At 53.0% G+C, this 11382-nt stretch overlaps 1 protein-coding gene across 1 annotated transcript; it reads left to right on the forward strand.

The window, feature by feature from the left end:
• The first annotated feature begins 4884 nt into the window (after nt 1–4884).
• BARX1 (BARX homeobox 1) lies at nt 4885–10647 on the forward strand. Its single transcript, XM_075939693.1, has 4 exons — nt 4885–5453; nt 8422–8710; nt 9138–9222; nt 9847–10647. Exons 1-4 carry the CDS (start codon nt 5249–5251, stop codon nt 10009–10011), a joined length of 744 nt encoding a protein of 247 aa, XP_075795808.1. The 5' UTR covers nt 4885–5248; the 3' UTR covers nt 10012–10647.
• The last annotated feature ends 735 nt before the right edge of the window (nt 10648–11382 follow it).

Consider the following 11382-nt stretch of genomic DNA (forward strand, 5'->3'; position numbering starts at 1 on the left):
GGCGGCTCCAGACCGGTTATTTTCCCCTCTGCAAAGCCCCTGCTGCCCCGGGCTTGGTGGGGGGCTCAGCTCAGACGCGGGATGTTTCCGTGCAAACGAAATTGACAGTGAGAGCGAGCCCCGGTCCCAGCGCCATAGTGCAGGTAGCAGCGGGGCGGCTGCTCTATCTTGCCGCCGTGAAGTGTCACCTTGGTCACCCCCTGCTCGGATTCCTTCCCCGCGTCAGCAGGGGAGAGGGGCGAACCGCTGGCTAGACGGGCTGGGAGGGCGAGGCGGGTAGCGCTGAGCGCCACTCCGAGAGGAGCTCGGGTCGGAGGAGAAAAGGACTTTGAGCCGCAGGCGAAAGCCTGCGAGGAAGGCGGGTCCGTTGCAAGGCTGTGGAGGTGCCACCCTGAAATCCACTTAGTTATTCGAACTTTGCTTCTTCTTTTGGTGGGCGGGGGGCTCTGAATTAAAGGCAGCAGGACCCGTCCCGTGGGCACGTGCCCCTCCTTCCTCGCGCCCTGCGAAACAAACCGGTTCTAATCGAATTCACTCATTACAGCATCTTTTAATTGCTTTTAAATTGCTCCTGAGCCCGTCCGCGGGGCCCGATTCTCTTTCCTGGTGGGTTCGTCTCGTCCCCTCCTCCCCCGTCCCGAATCCAGCCGGGCTAACGCGTTCGGCAGGTCAGCTGGCTCGTTAGTTCGAAGCGTGTTTTGCCCGCTCAGGGGCCAATTCTCTTTCTCTGGCCCCCCTTCGTCTCGGTGTGAATGTTGTTCCGTTTTAAAGCCAGTCATTCTTAGATTGGGGAGGGGAGGGTCCTTATCAGTTCGACCCGCTCTAATTATGTCCTGAAAATGAGTCTCCCTGTAATAACGCCAAGAACAATATTCCGGCAGACATTGACAGGGGCAATTATTAATCTGAAACATGTTACCAACTTTGCCGGGAGGCAAATTCATGGCTCTTGCGGCTTGTTTTGATTGAGAGGAGCGAACCAGATCCTCACTGCAAGCAAACGGGGCATCCACAAACTGACCCAGCTCTTGCGTCTGTTTTTTCACAGCCCTAAAAATATGGGCGCTTCTGTAGAGTGTTCTTAGGAGGGGGCTGCTGGGGACGGGCAGATGCCTAGAGAGCTTCCAAGTGTGGCTGGCTGTCTGGTCTGGGACCCCGAAAACGGAAACAAGCCTTATTTTCCCAATAGTGATCCGAAGAGGTGGGTTTTGCTCACGAAACTCATGGTCATAGATAGATAGATAGATAGAGGGGGTGTGTGGGGATAGATAGATAGATAGATAGATAGAGGGGGTGTGTGGGGATAGATAGATAGATAGATAGATAGATAGATAGATAGATAGATAGATAGATAGATGGGGTGTGTGGGGATAGATAGATAGATAGAGGGGGTGTGTAGGGATAGATAGATAGATAGATAGATAGATAGATAGATAGATAGATAGATAGATAGAGGGGGTGGAGATAGATAGATAGATAGATAGATAGATAGATAGATAGATAGATAGATAGATAGATAGATAGATAGATAGATGGGGTGTGTAGGGATAGATAGATAGATAGAGGGGGTGGATGGGGATAGATAGATAGATAGATAGATAGATAGATAGATAGATAGATAGATAGATAGATAGATAGATAGATAATGTTAGTCTCTAAGATGCACAGAACTACTCGTTCTTTTTAAGGTTACAAACGAACACGGCTACCCCTCTGGGACTTATTTTCCCAGTGCCATAACGAACTTCACAGCAAATATTTTATTTATAGAAAAAGAAAAGCAGCGAACCGTTTACACGGTAACCGCCACATTTGTGGAGAGAGCTTGCTTTTGTTGGCAATCCCCCACCCAAAAATGCAGCTCACTTTTCATGGCGATAGGGGAAACGTGCAATGAAATATTTAAGCCCTCTATAGAGCCCCTTTTCTAGTGATAAAAGTTCACTCACAATCACTTCTCCCCAGTGCTTGGAGCGGGCGGCTGGAACTCCCTCCGGAGCTCTACAGACGTCTGGGACCAGTCAAAAGTCACATCCACTTCGATTGGGTTCTTAAGGACTGCGGAGGGGGAAGACTGAGGCTGCTCTTGGCTACTGAAGTTAGCCTTGCAGTGGATAGCGAGACCAGGGTCCCCACTGAAATACTGTGAAGCTCGAGAGAGAGGGTGAATTCCTGCAGCCCTCGCTCAGAGCTGTCACTGGGTCCAGTGGGAACGGTGCCTTGCCTGGGATATTTACAACTACGGAAAGCGCTCGATGCCTGCTCGTGAAGAAGATGCATTCCCGGGGAAATGGCTGAAAAAACCCCTGTGACGCAACAGCCCCTTTTCAGCTCTCGCTATCAATAAGGAGCTCGAGACCGACTTTCCTCGCGTGTTTCGCGCGAGGAGCAACAAAATAGGCTGGGCTGCTTTTCCTGAACCAAACGACTCCCTGAGAACTCACGTGAAATCATTTCTTCCGGCACCAAGCGCCCAATAAAATATTGGCCGTGATCTCGAGAATAAACCCCCTAGATAGAATTGCAGAGCCCCCGTAAGTGACGTGGCATTGAGCTACCAACTTGCCATTGATAACACACGGCGTGGAAGAGAAAGATACTTTGGTTTCAGTCTTCCCACGGTCTTTAACTAGATAAATTTGATCATTTGCCATTTATAAACTCGCCAGCTCAAAATGTATTTAGCAAACACCAAGAGTCTCCTTTCCTCTCCCCGAGAAATGATCTGAAAAGGCTCCAAACTCATGTTAAAGTGAGAGCCCGGCCGAGCGGTTGTTGCTTACATTTTCTACAGACGGGTTTGGCTGTATTGGTTCCCCCAGGTGCACAGATCTTGCCTGAAACACATAAATCATCGGCTGCCCGGCATGAAACAGGGTCTCTGGGAAATAAATGAATCCAATTGTTCTCTGCAAAATCTCTGTACAAGGGCTGTACAAATAAACGAACGCAATCAGCGATTTCTTCCCCAGGTCGGTTCCTTTGCGCTGTTTACCAAGGCTTGGCACAGACACGGGTTGTGTCGGATCCGCAGTGATTCCTGAGGTCTGGTTCAGGAGAACTGGCTTTAGAAAAAAGCAGGCTGAGCCTCTGTCCCAGGGCCGAGAGAAACCGTTCGCTCCGAGCGGGGCTTTCTCTCCCTGCCTGTCCCCTCCGGCTGGGCTGAGCCCAGCTTGTCCCCGGAGCGCTGTTTCCGAAACGAGGCGCAATTCGGGCAGACAGTCCCAGGGCCAGTTTCGAGACCTTTGTCATGCTCCCTCGTCCCAGTTCACGTACTGGGGCCCGATCCTGCGGCCAAACTGCATCGATTTCCTGGGGAACGCGGGAGTCACTCGGGGCCCTGGAGGGCGCAGGTGGAGGTGCCAATGAGCGCGCCCTGTTCTGTAGCCAAGCCGCCCTGCGAAAGTCCTGCACTGGTTGTGAGCCTTCACCCCGGCCGCCCACTGAGCTGTGCTCCGAACTGGGGCTTTTCTCCCTCTCTTTCGCCAGGTCCCGATCCTGCCCTCCCCTCCCCCGCCTAGTCCAGGGTGGGCAGCGCTGGCTCCCATGACCCTGGCCCGAATCAGGACGGGGGGTGGGGAGGTTGACACTTCCCCGGCGCCATCAGAGCCTGTAGCCTGCGAACTGCCCGGCTCTTGGGCTCTCCGGGTTTCTCCTGGAGCGGCTGCCGAGCCCGGTGTCCTGCAAATGGAAGGGCGGACACAGCTCGCCTTCTCCTGGTGCCTCTATGAGCCGCAGCGGCGCGGGCAGGCCCAGGTTTCACAGAAGGGCAGGGTGGGAAGCGGGACCCTCTTTGCCCTCAGGTAGGCCACGGGGGTTGGACTGTACAGGGAGCCTTTTCAGCAACTTTCGCCGCTCCGCTCCGCGCTGGGGGCCCTGAGCGAAGGCCAGGGCGCCTTGGAGGAAGCGACCTGAATCCCCGTGGGGAGCCTGCGGCCTGCGCGCGTTTTCCCGAAGACACAGCAGCCTCCATGGAGCGGGGATGGTTCTCGGTTGGGCTAGTGGCTCGTGGGGGCCACAGGTGCGCTCAGGCCATGGCGAACGCTCCCAGGCGGAGAGGGCTGGGGGGGATCAGGGCCTTCCTCGCTTTTGAGCGCCCCCGCCTTGCGCGCACTGCCCCGGCCTGGCCAGCCCTCGCGTGAGCCCTGGGGTTGCGGGTCTGGCGCTTTAGTATTGCGCTCGGAGGCCGGCGGGGGAGGCCGTTGGGGGCCTCCGGGAGCTGGGAGGAGGCGGCTGCGCGACGGACTCCGGTAGGGCAGGAGTCCCTTAGCCGCCCTATTCTCCAGACTGGGCCCCGGGGAAGCAGGTGCTTGCAGCAAACGCGTATCCCCTGGCCCGTGCCTTGGCTGGAGCCGGACGGGAATTTGGCGTCAGTTCAGGGCGATGGGGACGCGGCCCGTAGGTTTTCCAGGGGAGCGGGGAAGGGGAAAGGCGCCAGGCGGTGACCCCGAACACTCTGCGGCAGGCTCTGGGGAGCGGGCCCGGGGCAGGACCAGACTAGACGGGCAGATGAGCTAGGAAGGCGCTGGGCTCGGAAAACAGCCTTGACTGTGTTTCAAACCGGCAGGACGCCGCACATCCTGCCGGGAGAGCGCCGCTCCAGCGTTTCGGACACCCTGGCACAGTCCTGGGCTGGCGGCGCCCATCGCTTTCCATGCACTGAGCGCCACGCCGCGCGGCCCGGGCTTGGGGGCCTTAGTAAGCGGAGAGGCTCGTTTGCTTGGCCTGGCACAGGATGGACGCTCTTCCCAAACCTTTCGCTTCTAGGTACTAAGCGCCCCCCCTTTCCTCCCCCCTCCCCACTTCTCCCCCCCCCCCACACCCCTCCCATCCGTCCCAGACTCAGGTCAGCCATATAATAGGCTGCTGTCTCCGGCCCGGGGCGGGGAAAGAGCGCTCCTATGACGTGCCTGGTGCAGCATGAGGTTGTAACTTTTCCAGCCCGGGCTCACTCCTTAAGGAGCTCTGCAGCCACTCGGTCCAGGGGGTGCGGCCGGGGCCAGCACAGGCACAGCGCTGGCTCCCCCGGCCCCTCCGAAGGGCAAAGGCGAGCAGGGCTGCGAGGAAGCGGCGCGCGGGGGCGGCCCAGCCCCAGGAGGGAGAATGGACAAAGGCTGCCCCAGGTCCCTGGGCGCCCTCCCGGAGGCACCAGGCGGAGGGCGGCTCTAGGGCGGCAGCCCGCGGCGAAGCGAGCCTGCGTCTGCAGGAGGCTGGGGGCGTCGCTGCGGCCCGGCGCGCAGCAGGAAGGATGCAGCACCCGCTGGAGCTGGGGGCCGCGCACTATTTCCCCGCGGAAGCCTTCCCAGACCACCGCTCGCATCGCTACCGGAGCTTTATGATCGAGGAAATCCTGACGGATCCCCCGGACCCCAAGGCCTCGGCGCCGGCGGGCGAGCTGCTCAAGTTCGGGGTGCAGGCGCTGCTCTCGGCCCGCCCCTACCACAACCACCTAGGTACGTCCCGCGGCCGCGCAAGCTGCGCGCCAGGGGAGGCCAGGGGCTCGCTGCGCGCAGGGGCAGCCCGGTCCAGTGGCTGCGCTGGGCTCCGGCGGCAGGGCAGCTCCGGGGAACGGCGGGGCGCTCTGCTGGCGGAAGCAGGCTTAGCGCTGCCTTCCGCGGCGCGTTGGGGTGCCTGGGGGCACAGAACCGCGCTGGGCCAGCGTGGAAGCGCGAGGCCGCTTCTCTTCCTTCAGGGCTCCGCTCGGGGGCTAAGCTCGGAAGACAGACCCTTCTCTAGCTCGGACAGAAGGACCAGTGTGTATATGCCACCAGGACGATCCCGTTTCGTGTGGTTTCATGCCAGAAGTGTAGGCTACAGCCACACACACACACACACACACACACACACACACACACACACCCAGGAAGGATGATTCAAAATAACATGATGTTTTCTTTCCAGACAGGAGTCCAACAGAAGCCGGCTAGCAGGCTGTGCACAACTGGCACGAAACAAACTCTGTTCTTTCCCTTTCTCCCAAGCCTTTGAGCCGCGTTTTTCAACCGGGCTCATCACAGGGAACAGCCTATTTCCTTCTCCTGCAATTTGCTTTTTTTTTTTTTTTTTTTTTTTTTTCAGTTGGGGGAAAATCCCTTCTGCGCAGGACGGAATCTTAGCCTGGTAAAGGACACTCTGTAATTACTCGTTAATACACCATTTATTTGAGGCAGGCTCTTTGCCTTCTGCCACGGAAGGCCCTTACATCGATTTAAATTCAACATAGGCCGAGAATGCTTGGGCCTTACGAAAGCTATATTATGAATCCCATCCTAGTTAGATGATGGAAGTTTTATTTGTGGACAGATTGAGATATCCGGACCCCAAACCATGATATCATGATGGTATTGTGCAGAAGAGAGACCAATATAGAACGTTGTAGGTAGAACACAGAACTTATCTATATTACAGGGAACATTACACATGTACATATATAGTGTAACATATATAGTGTAACTATATCTAAGCATATGCAATATATTACGAGGCACAATAAACAAACTGTTACTTCTGAATTTGAAAATTGCCCTTTCAAAAATTGTCCTTTCCAAAGCTACTTTTATCTATGACCAACCCTCTCTTTATCACAGAAAAAAGAAGGAAACACCAAAAAAACAAAACCCAGTTTATCGTTTATCTGAACACAGAACTAATCTGTTTTATAAAGACTTGCCGTAGAATCAGAGCAACGATTGCTGCATGAAGGCAGGGAATTTTGAAGCCCGTCTGAACTAAATGCTTCTTTAAAATACTAAACCGAGTGCACTGATGTTTATAAAATATCGTGGCAAAAATCCCATTGACTTCCGTAAGAGCAGGAGTGGTGGGTCCCTAAATTGGGTTAATGAAAGTACTGGCTTCTCCAGCACAATATATATTTCGACCCGGGAGAGGAATTCGAAAGGCCTTTTTGAAACACTTTCCTTACCAACACCTGATTGTCCCTTGCTGTCTGAGGCAGTTAAAGATGATAAGTTTGTGTTTCAATTTACATTGCTCTTGCGAGGGCATAGTCCTTTTATTTCCTACCCCAGCAAAGCTTTGTAATAGACGAACTGAATGATTCATTATTTCCACGCTAATTCTGTACGTGCTGGGGTCTGCTGGTGTTTCCTCCTCAAGATGAATAGGAAGAGGACTTCCTACTCGCGAGGAAAGCAACGCTTAAATTGTAAGGCTAGCAATAGTTTCTTAGCGTCCTATCCGCTGGAGGCCATTTGTCAATTTGATTTTATACTTCAAATAAGAGCGTTTGTAACTTAAGTACTTTGGTCAGAGAAGAAGTATCGCCAGTTCAAACCTAACGTGTTAGGCGCTACTCCACTCTTTGGGACCGAGGATCGTTACACCTGCATGTTTTTATTGTGATTCACTACCGCATTTAACGATTGTTTGCTTGTGAATTCAAATTAGGATAAACCCTTTGTTTTGTTCCATAGCACATTATGGTACAGTACGCCGTGCAAATGTGCCGGTATTCTAAATTGTTATGAAAAATAATATTTTATTGGAACCAATGAAAACAAAAAGAAGGAAAATACTGCAAAACTACGCGGAGACTTTGGACCAAAATGATCTAGATTACAGCGCTAGGACTTTGGGTTCACGTACGCTCTGTTACTCTACCAATTATGTATTCTGCGGCCGAGAAGTAACAATTAGATGCCAGTCGATTCTAGTGCTTTTCAATTATTATTCAATTATTTTAAATCCTGCCCTCTTGTAAATCCCAAATTATGAATGTCGATCTTAAATTTTAAATACATGCAAATAATTCAATTCGATCCTATTTGGAGCTGGGATTTTGATATTACAGCAAGATATTTGTTGAACGGGGGAAGGGAAGGAATCTCACATTAAGAAATATATAGAATCAGGCTGAACAATATTGGCTACCTTTAAAAAAACAGACGTAGGTTTCAATTGACCTATGAGCATTTCATTCTCAGAAGTAGAAATATTTTAATCTTGCCCCCTTTCCTTAGTGGTGCTTGACTTAACTCACCTCCCCCTAAATCCAATAATGTTAATGTTGTTTCTGTGTGGGGAAAACTAGACAAATACAAGGCTGCTGCAGTTAAGACAGTGTTACAGTTTGGTAGCTTTCCTGTTCACGTGTAAAATGTTTCCAATACCCCTTTTCCCGCACACTGGCTGAAGGTTTGAAAAGGCGCCTTACACGTCGCTGGATGGAGGGTGCTTGTCGAGTTAGTTTCTTTGGATCTACGCACAAAGCTCAGGGACCCATTTCCCACTCACTGCTCCGGGCATTGCTTCACCTGGCCCTGTTACAGCTCGGTTCCGCGCCCCACAGCTGTAGCGGGGCCTGGCTGGGGCCAGGGCCGCCCGGGATCGGATCTGCAACGCGCCCCAGGGCAGTGCTAGGAGGGCCTGCCCGCTCTCACCGCGTCTTTCTCTCCGCAGCGGTGCTGAAGGCGGAGCAGGCGGCGGTGTTCAAATTCCCCCTGCCGCCCCTGGGCTGCTCCGGCCTGGGGTCGGCCCTGCTGGCTGCTGGCTCGGGGCTGCAGGGAGGCTCAGGGTCGCCCCACCTGCCGCTGGAGTTGCACCTGCGGGGGAAGCTGGAGCCGGGCCCCCCGGAGCCAGGCAGCAAAGCCAAGAAAGGGCGGCGGAGCCGGACGGTGTTCACCGAGCTGCAGCTGATGGGGCTGGAGAAGCGCTTCGAGAAACAGAAATACCTCTCCACGCCTGACAGGTGCGGGGCGCCGGAGCCGCTGCCAGGGGGTCGGGATCCCAATCATCTGCCTGCAGTCCGGCGAGCTTGCCTGGCCTCGCCCCAAACTCACTAAGCGGGCCGGGCCCACCAGGCCAGGCCAGGCGCAGAATCCCGGCCGGCTGTAGCTGGGGCTTCCCCTGCACTCGTGGTCCCGAGAGCGAATCGATCAGTTCAGCGTTGACCCACCCACAGCCCAGGTTCTTTTGGGTCGCTCCTCCCCTTCCCCTCAACGTCCGCCGAACAGAAGCGAGGGGGCTGGGAGCACCCGATAGCCCCAACCCTTCCTTAAGGACCATCGGGGGCAGAGGCCAGCTGGTGTCTGGGACCGAGCTGACGGCGGAGAGGAGAGACAAGCGCTGCCTGGCCGCTTTCGGACGAGTCACGTGTGTTCTCTCTCCCCTTGCAGAATAGACCTGGCCGAGTCCCTGGGTCTCAGTCAACTGCAGGTGAAAACGTGGTACCAAAATAGGCGAATGAAATGGAAGAAAATAGTAAGTGTATTTACTCGTCTGGCTCTCGGCCTCGGCCTGTTTGATTTTATTCCTTGTAGGAGTTGGTGGCTGGCCCGTAGCTGATTGCATCAGAGAATTGTTGGGCGCTGTTAGGAAGGGGTAGAGGAAAAGGGACCTTCGACTCGCAGACCCGTGTGTGTCCCCTGGTTTGCACCTTGTTCGGGTTTCTCTCCCCTCTGTGTTGTTTGTGAGAAAAGCCTGCAATGCCAACCGTGCTGTCTGTGACCATGCCCAGCAGAAAGGCTTGCAAACATGCCGCTGCACACAGGCGGAGCACAGCGAGACGGGGTAAGACACCAAGGGCCAAGTCTGCTCCGGGGATTTCAGGATCTTTCCCCTCCCCTGTCGGAGGTAACGTGTAGAGGTAAAGAAGAGCCGTTAAAAGGCAATTCAGGTCGAGTTTCCAGCCAGCTGTAAGGTGTTTCCTTTGGCTGCCTCCCAGGCCTGGTGGTGTTGACATGCTGGGACACGGGATATATTTTTGATTCTCGGCATAACTTGTTAGTGTCCTGTATGGCAGCCTATCGCCAGCTTGGGATCAGGCACGCTTGGATCGGGCATCTTCAAGCGGGTTTCATTCTGGTGTCTTCTTTGGTTTCCCAGGTATTACAAGGCGGGGGCCTTGAGTCCCCCACCAAACCAAAAGGCCGTCCGAAGAAAAACTCCATTCCAACCAGCGAGCAACTCACAGAGCAGGAGCGAGCCAGGGAAGCAGAGAAGCAAGCGGAAAGCCTAAACTCGCCCTGTGAAGTCAACCAGGAGGAATAATAATAGCAATAACTAATAACGATCCAGCGGAGGGGGCCTCGTTAGCACGCCAGACAGCACAAAGACTCACAAAGCAGCATCGAGCAAGTGCCTTCTCTAACGAGCCGGGAACATTTGAAAGACTGGATTTGAGGAGAAACACACAACTCCATCCACAGCAGTTCGGACTGATGCTTAGACTTGTGCGCCATGCGCTCCATAGGCCTCCTGCTTCTTTTCAACCCGAATGTCCACAATGTGGAACGAGGCGCAGGATACATAGACAAGGCCCATGCCGCGTTCCATGAAGATACAAGAAGATGGGTGACTAAATGGTTAGTGTATTATTATTTCCATTTCATTTCCGTCCTATTTAATATTTGGTGGCTCCCTCTCCCCCTTTCTTCCCCTATGTACATAAGGCAGAACACAACCGTTTCTCTTTCTCTGTATCGGGTTGGGAGCTCCGAGATGGAAGATTGTTGTATTTTGTACGACAACCCGAAAGGGTCAGGAGGAGATTGTTACTGTAACTTTACACCTACTTGCTGTCTACAATCCTGTGGTGCCCCAAGTTATTCGAAAACTGCATTTTATGATCAGTTAATGCAAGATACTTTAGTTACTTTATTTCAATAAAGTGTTTTATGAGCTGTTGCTTTGAGCAAGGTCGTGTTTGTAGTACAAGCAGTTCTCCTGTTAGCGATCTCAAACGAGAGTTAATTGACAGATCGTGACGAAAGAGTGACGCAACATCTCTCCGTGCCAGAGACATACCGTGTGCTTGTGGCTTTATTGCTTCCATTCGTCATACTGTGTTCATTTTCACTAGTGAATTCTCACCTGCAGAGTAGCGCATTACCCAATAGGCAGAGTAAGCACATGCTTAGGGCACCAGCAAAGCAGGGGCACACACAAAAAAAAAAAAAAGAGAGAGAGAGAGAGAGAGAGAGAGATTTTATGGTATAGTATTGTTTTTATTTTGAATTACATATGGGGGGGAGGGGTACCATAATCTTTTCAGTGCTTACGGCCTCTACAAGTCTTAATCCGGCCCTGGGCACAATCCTTAAACCTTTACTCAGATTCAGCTTCCATCATCAACTTGGGCAAAGTCCTTACTTAGTGTATTTCAGCCATTGCTTTCTATACACTGATGGCTATCCCCTGTAACATCTGTTAGCAAGTACAAGTGATGTGCACGACCCTAAATATGTTAAACGATATTTTTACTTAAATTTAGAGGCGAAGCCGTTTCTTGGTGTACGTCGGGTAATATGTGACAGTGGATAGCCCCGCTATCGTGTTACTTTTTAGAAGACCACCAAATAATTTAAAACACTCACGCGTTAGATGCCGATGATTCCCCCTAAATGGCACAAAAAGTGTATT

The sequence above is a fragment of the Pelodiscus sinensis genome, chromosome 11 (genome assembly GCF_049634645.1).
Source record: "Pelodiscus sinensis isolate JC-2024 chromosome 11, ASM4963464v1, whole genome shotgun sequence".
NCBI lineage: Eukaryota > Metazoa > Chordata > Testudines > Trionychidae > Pelodiscus > Pelodiscus sinensis.

Coding starts and splice junctions, on each gene's coding strand:
- BARX1 (XM_075939693.1), top strand. CDS start 5,249: ATGCAGCACCCGCTGGAGCTGGGGGCCGCGCACTATTTCCCCGCGGAA. Junction 5,454..8,421: donor CCCCTACCACAACCACCTAG/GTACGTCCCGCG, acceptor TTCTCTCCGCAG/CGGTGCTGAAGGCGGAGCAG. Junction 9,223..9,846: donor GAATGAAATGGAAGAAAATA/GTAAGTGTATTT, acceptor TTGGTTTCCCAG/GTATTACAAGGCGGGGGCCT.